Source organism: Aethalodelphis obliquidens, unplaced genomic scaffold (assembly GCF_003676395.1).
Source record: "Aethalodelphis obliquidens isolate GAN/ISIS:26980383/991018 unplaced genomic scaffold, ASM367639v1 scaffold122, whole genome shotgun sequence".
NCBI classification, from domain to species: domain Eukaryota; kingdom Metazoa; phylum Chordata; class Mammalia; order Artiodactyla; family Delphinidae; genus Aethalodelphis; species Aethalodelphis obliquidens.
In genome coordinates, this window is record NW_020838066.1 from 2,047,190 (window position 1) to 2,065,308 (window position 18,119).

Here is an 18,119-nt window from a genome sequence, read left to right on the forward strand (position 1 = left end):
GAACCTTCATAGTGTTTTCCACAGTGTCTATACAGTGCACTAGGGTTTCAGTTTCTCCACATCCTTGCCAAAACTTGTTATTTTGTCTGTGTGTGTGTGTTGTTTTTTTAAATAATGGCCATTTTAATGGGTAGAGGTGCTATCTCATTGTGGTATTGATTTGTATTTCCCTGATAATTTGTAATGCTTAGTGTCTTTTCATATGCTGTTGGCCACATGCTGTTTATTTAAGTCCTTAGTCCACTTTTTAATCTGGATATATGTTTTTTGTTAGTGAGCTGGAGTTCTTTATATATTCGGGATATTAACCCTTTATCTGATACATGGTTTGCATCGATTTTCTCTCATTCCATAAATTGCCTTTTCACTTTGTTGTTTGTTCCCCTTGCTGCACAGAAGTTTTTGAGTTTAATGTAGTCTCATTTGTTTATTTTTGCTTTTGTTGCTTGTGCTTTTCGTGTTATATCCAAGAAATTATTGCCTATTCCAATGTCATGAAGCTTCTCCCTTATGTTTCCTTCTAGGAGTTTTATAGTTTCAGGCCTGGGGTTTAGCAATTTTAATATTTGCAAATAATCAACCTTTGGCTTTTTAATTTTCTTTGGAGTTTCATTTATATTTCATTGATATTTTTTCCTCTTTATTATTTTCTATTTTTTTTTCCTTTTCATTTCCTAGCGTCTTAAGGTGGGAGCTGGAGTTGTTTCTTTAAATTAAAACTTTTCTGGTGTATTCATTTAAAGCTATAAGTTTCCCTTTAAGAACTGCCTTAGCTGCTGTGTTTATTGCTAGAATTGCCATAATAATGCACCACAGACTGGGTGGCTTAAACGACAGAGATTGATTTTCTCTCAATTCTGGAGGCTAGAAGTTAAAGATCAAGGTGTTGGCAGTGTTGGTTTCTTCTGAGGCCCTTCTTTGGCTTGTAGCTGGCTGTCTTCTCCCTGTTTACATGGGCTTCCCTCTGGACCTGTCTGTGTTCAAATTTCCTCTTATAAGGACACCAGTTATATTGGATTAGGGCCCACCCTAATAATGCCATTTTAACCTAATTACCTCTTTGAAGACCTATCTAAAAATACAATCACATTCTAAGGCACTGGAGGTTATGAATTCACATATGAATTTCATAGGGGACACAATACACCTGTAATAGATCTATATCACAAATTTGGTTAGTTGTCATATGTTTCGATATGTTGTGTTTATTAGAATCATGCAGTTAAAAGTATTTCTAAATGTCCCATGGAATTTTTTCTTTCATCCGTATCTCCTTTAGACCAGCGTTGCTTTACTGATTCCTACTTTAATTCCATCTTGGGCAAAGAACATACTCTTTTTAAGTTTCAGTCCTTTGAAATTGGTGACTTGTTTTATATGCCTTGGAATTTCATTTTCCTTGGTTAATATTCTTTGTGCCCCTTTTACACTTGCAGGGTTTAGCATTCTATAAATGTCAATTTGATCAATACTGCCTGATAGTATTTTTTAAACCTTCTGTTTTTCTTCTTTACTGTTAGTTTGCTTTTTCATTTACTGAGAGGTGTATCAAGTTTTTTTTAACTGTGATTATGATTGTTTTCTTTTCCACTCTGTCATTTTTTTCCTTCATGTATTTTTTCCAGTCTATGACTTGACTTTTTATTTTCTTGCCAGTATCTTTTGCGGAACAGAAGTCTTTTAATCCTAACAGAATCCACCTTATCAATATTTTTCTTTCATTGGTTGTATTTTTGGTGTTATATCTGAAGAGACACTGCCAAGTCCCTGGTCACCTAAATTTTCTCCCATGTTATTTTCTAGGAGTTTTATAGTTTCATATTTTACCTTTAGCTCTGCTATCCATTTTTAAAAAAATCAATCAATTAATTAATTAATTAATGGCTGTGTTGGGTCTTCGTTGCAGTATGCAGGCTTCTTATGGTAGTGGCTTCTCTTGTTCTGGAGCACAGGCTCTAGGCACACAGGCTTCAGTAGTTGTGGCACGCAGGCTCAGTAGTTGTGGCTTGCGGGCTCTGGAGCGCAGACTCAGTAGTTGTGGTGCACGGGCTTAGTTGCTCCGCAGCATGTGGGATCTTCCTAGACCAGGGCTCAAACCTGTGTCTCCTGCATTGGCAGGAGGATTCTTAACCACTGCTCCACGAGGGAAGTCCCTACTATCCATTTTGAGTTAATTTTTGTGGAAGGTATAAGGTCTGTGTATGTGGATGTTCAATTGTTCCAGTACTGCCATTTATTGAAAAGATAGTCCTTTCTCCATTAAATTTTCCTTGCTCAGTTGACTTTATTTATGTGAGTCTATTTCTATGCTCTCTATTCTGTTCCATTGATCCATTTGTCTATTTTTTAAATTTATTTTTTGCCAATACCACACTTTCTTAATTCCTGTAGCTTTATAGTAAGTTGCAAAATCTGGTCACGTCAGTCTTCTGACTTTGTTGTTCTTCAGTATTGTGTTGGCTCTTCTGGGCCCTTGCCTTTCTGTATAAACTTTAGAACCAGCTTGTTGATATCTTCAAAGTAACTTGCTGGGATTTTAATGGATTGAATGTATAGATCAAGTTGGGAAGAACTGACATCTTAACAATATCAGGTCTCCCTATCCATAATATGGACTATCCATTTTATTAGATCTTTGATTTTTTTCCAGCAGAGTTTTGTAGTTTTCCTCATATAGATCTTATATGAAAAATTTAAAAAAGATTTATACCTAAGTATTTCATTTTTCTGGTTGCTAATGTTGTTGATTTCAAAATCCATCTGTTCATGGCTGGTATAGGAAAGCAGCTGATTTTTACCTTGTATCCTGCAGCTTTGATATATCACTTGCTCTCGAAATTTCTTGTTGATTCTTTGGGATTTTCTGCATAGACAATCAGGTCATCTGCGGACAAAGACAGTTTTATTTCTTCCTTCCCAATCAGTATACCTTTTATTTCCCTTTCTTATCGTCTTACATTAGCTTGGAATTCCAGCATGGTGTTGAATAGGAGTGGTGAAAGGTGACATTCTTGCCTTGTTTTTGATCTTAGTGGATAGCATCTAGTTTCTCAGCATTAAATACGATGTTAGTTGTAGATTTTGCACTTTTTATTATATAGCCACAATTATTTGCAGAGAGTATCAGCACAGCCCATTTTTAGCCTAATCCTAACAAAATTAATACTGATTCTTTAATGTCATCTAATATCTTATCAGTGTTCATATAACAAGGTCCACACATTGTATTTGATTGCTGTGTCACTTAAGTCTTCCTTTTATTCCATAAGACCTCCCTCTTTTTATGCTATTAACTTGTTGAAACCTTCATATTTTTTAAAAATTGCAAATTATGTCAGTTCGCCCTCAGTACTTCAGCATCATTTCTAATTGTGACTTGTTTTTCTCTATATCCAGAATATCATGATCCTACCTAACAATATTCACAATAATTATCTAACATCATCTAATACCCAGTTCATTTGAATTGGCCTTCATAGTCCCCAGAATGTTCTTCAGTTCATTTGTGCAGACTAGTCAGTCAAGGCTAATAGATGACATCTGAAGAATGGTTTATCTCTTAAGTGGATTTGCATTAAGGACAATCTCTCCTCTTAAAAATTTTGTCATGGGGGCTTCCCTGGTGGTGCAGTGGTTGAGAGTCCGCCTGCCGATGCAGGGGACACGGCTTCGTGCCCCGGTCTGGGAAGATCCCACATGCCGCGGAGCGGCTGGGCCCGTGGGCCATGGCCACTGAGCCTGCGTGTCCGGAGCCTGTGCTCCGCAACGGGAGAGGCCACAACAGTGAGAGGCCCGCATACCGCAAAAAAAAAAAAAAAAAAATTTGTCATGAAATTGACTTGTTGAAGACCTAAGGTATTTTATGACTGCCCATTCTTAAATTTCAAGTCACATTTCAAATCTTAGGTATATATGTGAAGGGGAAGGTGCAGCCAGGTTATGGCTTCTTCCGTGCTTCAAGTCTCCCTGTCCCCCAAATCTACATTCTGTCCTGAGCTGTAGTGGTCTTTCTGTTTTGAATTTCCTAGGCCTTGTCCTTTGGCCTCAGGGCTGATGTGGATGGGGAGCTTCTATTTTCACTATGATAGGTCACTTTATTTCTCAATGTGAATGCTTATCTGTGGGCACTATGAGGCCCTTTCCTCTTAATAGAGTCCACACAGTGACTTAATAGAGTCTCATCCAGCTGCTGGGGCTGTGGACTTCATTTCCCAGCTGGAGATTGGGACTAAACCTGCTGCTGGCCCAGCTCTGGGAGCCTTACTTACAGGACACTGGTTAAGAATGGATGGCTCTGATGCCCTCTGCAACCTGCCTTCCTTACCTCCTTCTTGCCTATGCTGAACTTGGAGGCTGGATAGAAGGGTACTTCTCCCAAGCACCCCCTCACTTCTCTTCTCTTTCCCCAGCTCTGCCTCTGCAACTTGACTCTTGTCTAGGAAGAGCACTCAGCAGACCAAGAATATGGCCCCAGGGCTCCTGACAACCAGGGATGAGGTAAGTCCTGAAATTTCTTCCTAGCTCTTGCAGGATGGACCCATTGCCTTTTCTTGTCTTGGAGCTGCCTTGTTGGTACCTAGCCCTGATCTTGGAGGTGTGGTTCATCTTACCTGGAGCCTTTTCTCAGACTCCTCTGCTCCATTCATGACCTATGCATTCATCAAGTAGTAAAGTGTTATCAACACAGTTAAAACACAATCATGCTTATGTGCCCAGTGACTCCCAAGGCCTAAAAAAGTGAAGGAAGGCTTTCAAGGAAGAAGCTGCCTGAGCTGCCCCTGACAGATTTGGCAAGTTGAAGAGCTGAGGGAATGCATTCTTGTGGGAATGTGGCTGGAAGCCTAGCACGTCTCAGAGAGCAGGTGACCTGCAGACTGTCCCTCATCATATGGGAAGCTTGGAGCAGTCAGTGGCCTTTCGTCACATCATTTTTCTCTGTTTAGAGGTGAGGATGCTGATCTGCTGTCTGCTGGTGATTCGTGGGTAGATTTAGTTTGCTGACCCCATGCTTTATATTTTCCACACTTAAAAACTGGAAGATTACACCTAAGTCCTGAGTCCACACTCCTGGTGTGTATGACAAGTAGCTGGAGCCAAATGGCGTCTCCATGGTGTAGTCACACCCCCTTGTGCCCCTTAACCCCATGGCTGAGGTGCCTGATTCATTCATTACTTGCCTTGCCCCTGAAGGCTTTGCTTTCACCCCCTCTGAGCCTGGATGGAAGTAGTTCAGCCAGAATCCTGAAAGCCAGGCTGAGGAGTGTGGACTTGAGCCTGGAACAAGTTCGGTTTTGAAGGATTCTGAGAAGGAATTTGCCATAAATGGTAATCGAATGAATGTATGTCCTGAAGGGAAGATTTTCTAATCCCTGAGACTAGGCATATTGTGAACATGACGTAATCAAATGGAGTTAACATTTACTGACCACCTAAACAGATGCCAGGTGGGATGCTTATGATGATTGTATCAATTACCAAAAATAGTGTCAGTTGGGCTAATTAAGTTTTGCTTTGCCTGTCCTAAAAATATGACAAGTGTAGAATTTTTTTGTAAGATCTGAACTTGATCTTAATACTGAGCTCATATAGTGGATATTTGTCTGTTACTGTATCAGTTAAAAATGATTGGTTTTGATGTTATCAGATATCGTTGAGGGTTGTATGTCCCTCAGTTGTCAAATCTTTTATACCTTTGAGAGAAAATGTTTTATGTAGTGCATGCAATTCAGAATGTTCCCGGGGTGGGGGTGGGGGGCTTTTCTTTTGTATGTTTCACTTTACCATTTCTGATGTTAATAGAGAAGCATTCTTGGCCAAAATGGAACATTACTTTTCCTGTCCCTATTCTGCCACTTCCTGTGGGATCCTTAGCACACCCTGAACCTTATCCTATCTATGACCAACATTTCTCAGTATACATTTTTTCTTTTATTCATTCATGAAAAATTGATTCCAGGGCATGAGCATCTGAGTAGGTTTGTTTTTTAAGATGAAGTTTCCGTACCTGCAAATGTAAGACACTTATAACATAGCTGTTTCATAAATGGACCCTATCTTAACTTACTTTGAAAGTACAAAAGAACAAAGGGGTTTGTTTGTTTTTATGTTTGTTATTTGAGGCATAGAAATTATATATTTTAGGGTTCTTTAAATTGCATTTTCAGGTACTTTGTTATGTGTCAGTTCTGAATTATATAGAATTTTCTGACCTATATATACATCATGACATTTAGGCATTTTTTCCTAAGGGCTTTTACCTGAGAGGAGAAATTGGAATATGCATTAGAGTTGTGACATAGAAGGGGGTTGTACCTAGAGGCTATTAACTAGTAGGAAATTAGCACTCTTTTATTTGATCTCAAAAAATTTTTTTGAATGTCTGCTGTGTGCAGGAGCCTTTGATGGTTTACAGTGTTACCTGTAGCACAGCCTCCATTCTTATAAGACTTCCAGCTTTTAAGGGGTTTACCAATCACTGGAATTAAATATTTTGAAAAGTTTTCATTGACATATAATTCATTTCCAATAAAATTTGCCCTTTTAAAGAGTACAATTCAGTAGATTTTAATATATTCACAAAGTTGTACAACATTCACCACTATCTAATTCCATAATGTTTTCAGACCCACCACCCCAAAGAAACCCTGCACGCATTAGGAGTCACTCCCCATTCTCCCCTCCCCCAGCTCTTTACAACCACTAATCTATTTTTATAGATTTGGTTGTTCTGGATGTTTCAAATAATTGGACTCATATAATATGTGGTCTTTTGTGTCTGTTTTCTTTCACTTAGCGTAATATTTTCAAGATTCATCCACATTGTAGCCCAAATCAGTAATATTTCATTCTGCTTTAAGGTTGAATAGTATTCCATTGTATGGCTATGAGACATTTTGTTTATTCATTTATCTATTGATAGACATTTCAATTATTCCTATCACTTGAATTTAATATTTTTGGTCTGTGTGCATCTGATTTTAATGATAAAATTGTAGTGTATTAAAACTAGTGACTACCCCACTGTCATACCTTTAAAGTGAAGAAACCACAAACATTCATATTGAAATCAATGACTCTACAGGTTAAAATTATTCACAGATTTTCACTATTCCATCCCACTGTTTCTCAGTCATTGGAAATTTAACCTGTTCTCAATGTTTGAGAACCTATTTCTGTAGGAAATTTTGTTCATGAAATGAATTTTGGACTTACCACAAAATATGGCCAAGTGAAGAGACATGAGTGTTTTAAATCATATGAGCTACAACTCTATAGTAGAGTATCTGTGTTCTTTTGTCTGCTTTCAAAACCATCCACAAGATGCTCTAACACCTCTGCTCTCTGTTCTACCACTAGCTTACCTTTCCCTCCTGCCAGATGTTTTACCCTACCCATATCATAGGCTTTCTCCCTCTCCTGCTCATGGCATCTGTGTTCCCTTCCTCCCTACATGCCTCATCTTGATTCTTAGCCCTCTGCTTTTTCCTCAACTATTCTGAATCTTACTCATCTTTTAAATTTTAATTTTTTCTGATATATAGTTTACATACCATAATTCACCCTGTGGATGAAATTATCAGACAAGGACTTTAAAGTGTCTACATTAACTATGCCCAGTGAGGAAAGGAAAACATAGCACTCACTATCAGCTATCAGATAAAATCAACTTCAAGACAGAGGGAAAGAAGACCATTTCGGAATGATAAAGGAGTCACTTCATCAGGAGGACATAAGAGTTATGTGTGTATATAACTGTTCAAAATAACAAAGCTTCAAAATAATTGTCAGAATTAAAGGGAGAAAAAGGCCCCCTTTTGAGTAATTGATAGAACAACTAGGTAAAAAATTAGTAAAGACATAGATGATCTGAAGAAAACTAGCAACTGTGTTATCCTGGTTGATAATTATAGAACACTGCACCCTACAACTGTAGAATACACATTCTTTTCAAGTACATTTGGTGTGCTCACCAAGACAGACTACATGAGGGGTCTATAAAGGAAGTCTTAATAAATTTAAAAAGATTTAAAGAATACAAAGTATATTCTATGACTCAAGAGAATTGTATTAGAAGTCAACAATAATATAAATTTAAAATATTGGAAATTAAACAACACACTGTTTACTAATCCTTACATCAAAGAAGAAATTGTAAGAGAAATTAGAACAGAGTGATGATGGAAATACAACATATCAAAGCTTGTGGGAGGCTAACCTGGGTAGTTCTCCCTTGCCAGCCCTCTAGCAGTGCCCTCCACCACTTCTGGGGCTAGGGTCTCTGTGCTAGCCCCACCTCTGACATCCAACTTGGAGACCCATGCAGTGTCCCCAGAGGGACTGAGAGGAAGACAGAGTATTGCTGATTGGGCCCCCATATTCTCTCTCTCACTTGACTTTCTGTTCCTTGTTGGGGAAGCTCATGGTCTGTGATTTGCTGATGAGGTTACAAGGATTAGCAGTTGGGAAGTGACTGGAATGAACACCCCAGAGCCATCACCTGCTTGCTTTCTTAGACTGGGATAGAGGCAGCTACATGTGGCCACAGTGCTAGCTCGCCAATTGGCTGATGAGCCACTCTGGACTTTATCTGAATTACTTTGGTATCAGGCACATTGCGCCCAAAAGCAAGATCTCCTTTGCCTAATCAGAAAGAACTTCAGGACAGAAACATCATAGGCTCTGCCTTCAGTGGACTAATGTTGAATAGGAGAAAATTCATGTATACAACCTAAATCAAAACAGGCAATTCTGCAATAAAGATGGAGATAAATCATCTTATTTTGTGAGAGAAGAAATCTCAGATAATGGTTCCTTCTTGGTACTGGGGATGGTCTTGAGGCATGGTCCTTGGGAGCCTGGTTTGGGGAAAGCTTGTAACATTGGCTCAGGTTAGATTCCTTCAAGACCCTCCCTGAGGAATTCTCTTGTATTTCTGGCAAGTGACCATGCCTCCCCAAATTCTGCAGGAACAAGAACCAAGGGATTTGATGAGTGTAGGAGCAACGTCAGTCTAAACTCAGACTTTCCTACATGGAGAGTGATACTTCAGGAAGAAGAACCCACAATTGTGTCATTTATGGCAGAGGCTTCAGATTCAATTATGAACTCGGGCAACATCAGAAAATTCATTTTGTTGAGAAACCCTATGTGTGTGATAATGGAAGTAAATGCTTCATTGAAAGCTCAAAACTTACTATCAGAGGATTCATACTGGAGAGAAACATTACAAGTATACTGAATATTTGAAAAGCTTCAGTCAAAATTCTAATCTTCAGCATTAGAGATTTCACACTGGAGAGAAACCCTATGGATGTAACAGTGTAGGAAAAGAAAGGATTTAAATCCATCTCAAATCTCTTTCAGCACCAGAGCATCCATTTGGGAGAGAAACTTAAAAATCTGTTAAGTGTGAGATAGATAGCCTTTAGTTAGAACTCATACCTTGTTCCACATAGGCAAACTTACAAACTCATAGGGAGAAGCCCTATGAGTGTAAGGTGTGTGGGAAATCCTTTATCTATAGCTTATATCTAACCCAACACCAAAGAATCAACTTCAGAGAGAAGCCCTACAGATGTGATAAATGTGGGAGGGGCTTCTGTTTGAACTCACAACTTGGCCAGCACCAAAGAAGTTACAGCATGGGAAAAAAACCATACAAATGCAGTACTATAGGGAGTGCTTCAGCCAGAGCTTCTACCATCATTACCACCACAGAATCCCCACTGGTGAGAAACTCTATGGATGTGATAAGTGTGGGAAAGCCTTTTGTCAAATTGCAAATCTTATTCAGCATCAGGAAGTTTATACTGGAGAGAAACTCTCTGTATTACACTGCTAGGGCTGCCATAAAAGAGTATCACACACTAGGTGACCTAAACAACAGAAATTTTATTTTATCACAGTTCTGGGGGCTGGAAAATGTAAGATCCAGGTGCAGCCAATTCAGTTCCTGATGAGGATTATTCCTGGCTTGTAGATGGCTGGCTTCTTGCTGTGTGTTCATATGGCAGAGACAGAGTTCTGGTATCTCTTCCTCTTATGAGGCACCATTCCTATTGGATCAGGGCCCCACCCTTATGACCTCACTTAGCCTCAATACTTCCTTAGAGGCCCCATCTCTGAATACAATCAAATTGGGGTTAAGGCTTCAACATAATTTTGTGGGACATCATTCACTCCATGGCATTCCACACCTGGCCCTTCAAAATTCATGTCCTTCTGACATGAACATACAGTATTTCATCTTAACAGCCCCCTAGATCTTAACTCATACCAGTATCAACTTTAAAGCCCAAAGTCTCATCTAAATATCTAAATCAGATACAGGTGAGACATGAGTAAAGGTACCATTTCCCTAAGGTAAAATTCCTCTCCAGTTGTGAACCTGTGAAACCAGGCAAGTTATGTACTTGCAAAATAAAATGATGGACAGGAGTAGGATACACATTCCCATTCTAAAAGGGAGAAATCAGAAGGAAGATAGGGTGAAGGATTCTAAATAAGTCCAAACCTAGCAAGGTAAATTGTATTAGATCCTAAGGCTGGAGAATAACCCTCTGGTTTGATGTTCTACTCTCCAGGCCCACTGGATTGGCAGTACCCCTTTGGCCCAGAGGGGTGACCCTGCCTCTGTGGCTTTCTGAGAGGGCCCTGCTGTAAGCAAGGAGTGGCAGCCTTGCCCTCTGGGCCTGTGGTGGGATTAGCAGCCCTGACAACTTACGAATAGCCTCTCTTTCCTTGAAGGATAATGCATATTCACACTCTTCCTGTTTCATCCCATTTTCTGTGCCTACTTTAGTGCCAGCTGCAGTGTTTTTGTGGGTATATGTCCATCTCTTCCTGGCTTCTGCTGAGATGGCTGATTAAATTCATGGTTCACACCCATACTAATTACCTTATCAAATTGTTCAGACATGCCCTCAGTGTTCTCCTCAGAACAAGTTTTCTCTCTCTTTTTTTACAATGTAGATAAGTTAAGAATTTTCCAGTCTTCAGTATGGGTTCATTTTTACTTAACAATTCCTTCTTCACTTCATCTCTCTTCTTTTACATTTTACCATAAGTAGTCAGGAGGAACCAAGCCACTCCTTAACACTGCTTTGAAATCTCGGTTAAATATCCAGTCTCATCACTCACAAGTTCAACCTTCCATAGAACACTAGAACACAGTTCACTCGAGTTCTTTGCCACTTTATAGCAAGGATCACCTTTCCTCCAGTTTCCAGTAACCTGTTCCTCATTTCCATCTGAGACATCACCAAATGTCCTTTAACATCTATATTTCTGCCGTCATTTTTTTCATGATTATTTATGTATTCTCTAAGAAGGTGGAACTTTTCTTTTCAGCTCTTCTCTTTCTGAGCCCTCATAAAAATCACCTTTAATGTTTGTATTTCTACCAACAGTCCCTTCACGTCAATCTCAGATTTTTCTAGCATGCACCACAAAATTCTTCCAATCTCTACCCATCATACAGTTTCAAAGCCATGTCCACAGTTTTAGGAATTTGTTACGGCAGCACCCCACTGTCAGTACCAAAATCTGTATTAGTCTGCTAGGGCTGCCATAACAAAATACCATCGACTGGTGACTTAAACAACAGAAATTTATTTCTCACAGTTTTCAAAGCTGGGAAGTTAAAATTAGGGTACTGGCTGATTTGGTTCCTGGTGAGGGCTCTCTTCCTGGCTTTCATACTGCTGCCTTCTTGCTGTGTGCTCACACAGCAGCATCAGAAAGAGAGTAAGCTCTGGTCTCGTCTTATAAAGTACCAACCCTATCAGGGCCCTACCTTTCTGACCTCATTTAAACTTATCCCTTGCATGCCATATCTCCACATATAGACACATTGAGAATAAGGGGTCAACATGAATTTTGAGAGGACACAGTTTAGTCCATAGCACCCCACAAATGTTATGAGTGTGGAAAAACCTTTAGTCAAAATTCACAAGCATCAGAGAGTACACAAGTAAAAATTCACAGGGGTGGAGAGAACCCTTAAATACAGTGAATGTGAAACTCTGGATTTGTTCAGTGTCAAGAAGACTGATAGAGGGAGAAAGGCCATAGATACAAGTGACATGTAGGAAGCTTCAATGTGCTAAGCCCATATGGAGCCTGACTCCACATCAGAGTGTTGACACCAGGAAGTGTAAGGAACATGAGGAAGATTCTGATGATATTCAGTGTATGTAAGATCATGAGAGCCCTGTGAATAATCTCTTTCCAATTTGTTGAAAGTATTAGTCTGGGCCATCTACTAGGATGTGGAAAGTGCCCTTGGAAACACATCTCCTCAAAAGTGACTTTAAAATTTTTTGTTGATGTGAAATTCACATAACATAAAGTTAGCCGTTTTTTTTTGTTTTGTTTTGTTTTTGTTTTTGTTTGCATTATGCAGGCCTCTCACTGTTGTGGCCTCTCCCGTTGCGGAGCAGAGGCTCCGGACGTGCAGGCTCAGCGGCCATGGCTCACGGGCCCAGCCGCTCCACGGCATGTGGGATCTTCCTGGACGGGGGCACGAACCCATGTCCCCTGCATCAGCAGGTGGACTCTCAACCACTGCACCACCAGGGAAGCCCAGTTAGCCGTTTTAATATGTACAATTCAGTGGCATTTAGTACATTCACAGTGTTGTGCAACCATCACCTCTATCTAGTTCCAGCATTTTTATCATTAAGCAATCACTCCCTATTTGCTCCTCTTCCCAGATACTGACAACCACTAACCCTCTTGTGTCTCTGTGGTTTTAACTGTTGTGGATATTTCATATAAATGGAATCATACAATTAACAAAAAAACTTTGTGATATGAAAAATGACAGAGTAAGGGAAATCCATGATCGTACCTGCTCAAAAGCAACTAATGGGCTGCCAGAAACTGTCAGAATTAACTTTTGTAAAACTTTGGAATCTAGTCAAAACTGGAAGATTTGGTGAAGAAAGAAGCTCCTTAGTTTGTGGCAGGAGAGTACTGTGGCATTTTAAACTGCCTGCCTACCAACTATCCATGAGGAAGCCCCAGCACAAAGACTTTAAATCAACTATCTTAAATATGCATAAAGAGCTAAAGAAAACCATGGACATGGAACGAAAGGAACTAGGTCAACAAACATGTCAACAATGTTTGAACCAATAGAGATTATCAATAAAGAGAAATTATAGAAGGGAACCATATAGGAATCTTGGAGCTGCAAAGTACAATAACTGAAGGGAAAAATTCATTAAAGGGGTTCAACAGCATATTTAAACAGGTAAAATTAAATCTGTACACTTGGAAATATTTCAACTGAGGTTACCCATTTTGAGGAACAGAAAGAAAAGATTAGCTTGAAAAACCTGTGTGACACCATCAGGTTTACTTACATACACATAATGGGAATTGCAGAAGGAAAGGGGAGAGAGAAAATTTCAAGAAATAATATCCAGAAACTTCCCAAATTTGATAAAAGAACAAATCTATATATCCCTGACACTCAACAGACTCCAAGTAGGATAAACTCAAAAAGATCCACACCAAATTGTCAAAACCCAAAGACAGAATTTTGAAAGCAGCAAGTGAGAAGTTGTTTGTTACCTACAAGGGACCCTCAGATAGATTAACAGCCAATTTCTCACCAGAAACCATGGAGGCCACCAGTCAGAGACATAACACACTTTAAGTCTTGGAAGAAAAACTGTCAACTAAGAATTCTATATCTGGCAAATTATTCTTGAAGAATGAGGGAGAAATTAAGATGTTACCAGATAAAATCTGAGAGAGCTCATTAACAGTAGATCTGCTCTACAAAAACCCCAAAACCAAACCAAACCAAACCAAAACGTTCAAGCTGATTTGAAAAGGACACTAGATAGTAACTCTAAACCATAAGAAAGAAAAGTGAACACTAGTACAGAGGCTTGTATAAAAGCCAGTATTATTGTGCTTTTTGTTTGGTTTATAACTTCTGCTTTTTCTGTATGATTTCAGGCAAACACAAAAAATATACATCTATGTTAATGGGCATACACTGTATAAAGATGTAATCTTGGACAATTACAAAATAAGGGGAGAGGGATGGAAAAGTATAGGAGCAGAGTGTTTGTATACTATTGAAACTAAGTTAGTAGATTTTTACAAGCTTAACATGTTAACATGGTAACCACTAAGAAAATACTTAAAAATATACAGAAAATGAAAGAAATGATAAAAGTGAAAAAAATACAAGAAAAAAATCAATAAATATTTTAAAAGGCAGTAATGGAGGAACTGGGGAACAAAAGATATACACAGAAAACAAAAGGCTAAATGGCAAAAGTAAATCCTTCCTTTTCAGTAATCACATTAAATATAAATTGAATAAACTCCCCAATCAAAAGGCCTATGTTAGCAGTTTGGATTAAAAAAAAAACCCAAGATCTATACATATACTGCCTACAAGAGACTCACTTTAGATAATATGGACATAAAGAGGTTGAAAGTAAAAGGATGGAAAAATATATTTCATACAAATAGTAATCAAAAGAGAGTTGGGATGGCTGTATCATGAGACAAAACAGAATTTAAATTAGGAAAAGATAATAAAATGAAGAAAGACATATTTATAAAAGATTCACTACCGAAATAATATATAGCAATTATAAATATAAACATAACCTAGCAATATAGTCTGAAAATATATGGAGTAAAAATGGACAGAATTGAGAGAAAAATAGGTCTGCAATAATAGTTGGTGACTTCAATACTCAGCTTTCTATACTGCATAGGGCAGCCAGACAGGAAATCAACAAGGAAATATAGAACTTGAACTACACTGTAAATCAGTTTCACCTAACATATGTACAGAACACACCGCCCAACAACAGCAAAATATATATTCCACTCAAGCGCACATGGAATGTTCTCCAGGATAGACCATATGTTAGGCCACAGGTAAGTCTTCAGTTTGAAATGATTGAAATCTTACAAAGTAACTTTTCTGTTCACAATGGAATGAAACTAGAAATGAATAACAGAACTTTGGAAAATTCACAAATATGTGGAAACTAAGTAGGACACTCTTAAACAACTAATGTGTCAAGAAGAAAAATCACAAAGTAGAAAATACTTTAGGAGACATGGAAATGAAAACATGACATACCAAAACTTATGGAATATGGTGAAAACAGTGCTTAGAGGGAAATTTATAGCTGTAAATGCATGTATTAAGGGAAAACTCAAATTAATAACCTAACTGTATAACCTATGTAACTAGAAAAAGAAGCACCAACTAAACTCAAGCTAGCAGAAGGCAGGAAATAATAAAAGAGCAAAGACAAAATAGAGAATAGAAAAATGATAGAGAAATCAACAAAACCTAAAGTTGGTTCCTTAAAAAGATTAACAAAATTGACAAACCTTTATCTAAATTGACTAACCAAAAAAGACTCAAGTTACTAAAATCAGAAATGAAATTGGAAACTTTATTATCAATTTTTTAAAAATATAGAGGATTATAAGGGAATACTATTAACAGCTGTATACCAACAAATTTGCTACCCAAGGTGAAATGGACAAATTTTGAGACATGCACAGTTTATCTCAACTGACTCAGGAAAGAATAGAAATTATGGATAGATCTGTAACTAGTGAGGATATTGGAGCAGTCATTAAAAAAACCTCCCAACAGAGAAAAGCTCACAATGAGATGGCTTCACTTGTTAATTCTACTAAATATATAAAGAAGAGTTAACACAAATCTTTCTCAAACTATTCCAAAATACTGGAGAGGACACTTTCTGTCTCATTCTGTGACACATTGCTCTGACTACAGAGGTCTCAGACAAAGACACTACAAGAAAAGAAAACTACAGGCTAATATCCCTTATGAATATAGGGGCAAAAATCCTCACCAAAATGCTGTAACTCATGACCAAGTGAGATTTACAATGATGTTTCAAAATATTAAAATCCTATAATATACTTCATTCAGAGAATGAAGGATAAAAACTGCATGATCATTTCAATTGATGATGAAAAAGCACTTGACAAAATTCAGTACCCTTTCATGGTAAAAACATTCAGTAAACTAGGAATAGATGAAAACTTCTTCAACGTGATAAAGGCCTTATATGAAAAATCCACACTAATGTTGTTCTTTATGGTGAAAGACTGAAAGCTTTTCCCTGAAAAACAGTACAAGATAAGGATGTCAGCTTTTGCCACTTCTGTTCAACATAGTACTGGCAGTTCTAGCCAGAATAATTAGGCAGAAAAAGAAACAGCATCCACATTCAAACAGAAGTAAAATTATTTCTTTCCTCCAGACATTATCTCAAATCTATACAACCCTAGAATCCACAAAAAAATTGTTAGAGCTAAAAATGAATTCAGTGAAGTTTCAGGACACAAAATCAACACACAAAAGTCAGTTGTATTTATGTACGTTTTCAAAGAACTATTCAAACAGCAAATATTTTTTAAAATCCCACTTACAATAGCATCAAAAATAATAAAATATTCAGTAATAAACCAAGCAGGCAAAAGCCTTGTTCACTGAAAAGTGCAAAACATTGCTGAAATTAAAGGAGACCTAAATAAATGGAAAGACTTCCCATGCTATGGATTGGAAGACAATATTGCTAAGATGACAGTAATATCCAAAGTGATCTATGGATTCAATACAGTCCCTATCAAAGTACCATTCACGTTTTACATAAATAGAAGAACCTATCCTAAAATTCATTTGGAATCTCATAGGACCCTGAATAGTCAAAACAATCTTGAAAAAGGAAAAGAAAGTTGGAGGACTCACTTTGCTTGATTTCAATACTTAGCTCCAAGCTACAAACAGCGGCAAAACAGTGTTATACTGCCATAAGTATAAACATATAGATCAGTGGAATAGAACTGAGAGCCCAGAAAAATATTCCTCTTACATATGATCAATTGATTTTTGACAAGGATGCCAAAACTATTCAATTGAAAAAGAACGGTCTATACAAGTGGTGCTTGGACAACTGGATATCCAGAACTAAAAGAACACACTTGAGAAAAATGAAAAATTAGAAAGCCTCTGCAAAGAAATAGAAGATGTAATGAATAAGCATATGGAAATTTCAGAACTGAGAAATATGTACCTGAAAGAAAAAGTTCAGAAGATGGGCTTAAGAGCAGATTGGAGTTAACAGAGAAATTATTGGACTATAAGATGGAATAATAGAAATTACCCAATCTGTGCAACAGGAAGAAAATATACGGGGAAAAAGACGAACAGAGTCTCAAGAATTGTGAGAGTATAACAAAATATCTAACATTTGTGTTACTGCAGTTCTGGAAGAAGAAGCAAAGAAGGGCAGGGTTGAAAAAGTATTAGAATAATTAATTGCTGAAAAGTTCCTAAATTTGGCAAGAGATGTAAACCTACAGATTCAAAAAGCTGAGTGTATCCCAAACATGATAAGCCCACTGAAATCCACACCAGGATACATTATAATGAAACTCCTGAACACTAAAAATGAAGAAAACATCTTGAAATCAGCTAAAAAAAATAACACATTTCTTACAGAGGAAGAAAACTATTAGAATGGTAGTGAATTTCTTATCAGAAATGAGAGGCTAGATGGAAAGTGGTGTGATGTTTTTCAGGCACTGAAGTAAAAGAATTGTAAACGCCAAATCCTGTATGAAATGAAAATATTTTTCACAAATGAAGAGGAATCATAAAAAAGAGATACATCATGCAGACATTAATCAAAGGAAAGCAAGAGTGGCTATATTAATATCAGGTAAGATAGACTTCAAAGAAAATTACCAGATACAGAGGGTGATAAATTGGTCAATTCATCAGCAAGATAGGATCCTTAATGTGTATGCATCAAATAACTGAGCTTCAAAAGATATGAAGAGAAAACTGAAAGGAGAAATAGACAAATCAACAATTAGAGACTTCAACACCCTTCTCTCAATGTTATATAGAATAATTAGACCCCAAATCAGTAGGAGCTCAACAACGCCATCAACCAACAGAATCTAATCAACATTTACAGAACGTTCCACCTAACGATAGCAAAATGCATATTCTTACAGTCAGCCCTCCATATCCATGGGTTCCACATCTGCAGATTCAACCAACTGCAGATCAAAAATTAAAAAAAAAA

The 18,119-nt window shown here is 37.7% G+C and overlaps 1 protein-coding gene across 2 annotated transcripts in view; it reads left to right on the top strand.

Moving 5' to 3' along the window:
* The window catches only part of ZNF169 (zinc finger protein 169), a 51,588-nt gene that overhangs the window by 8,859 nt on the left and 24,610 nt on the right, over positions 1-18,119 (top strand). For both annotated transcript variants that reach the window (XM_027098366.1, XM_027098367.1), the window contains exon 2: positions 4,410-4,497. In XM_027098366.1, the coding sequence (XP_026954167.1) occupies positions 4,465-4,497 (33 nt within the window). In that variant the 5' untranslated portion in view covers positions 4,410-4,464. The remainder of the gene's footprint in view (positions 1-4,409; positions 4,498-18,119) is intronic.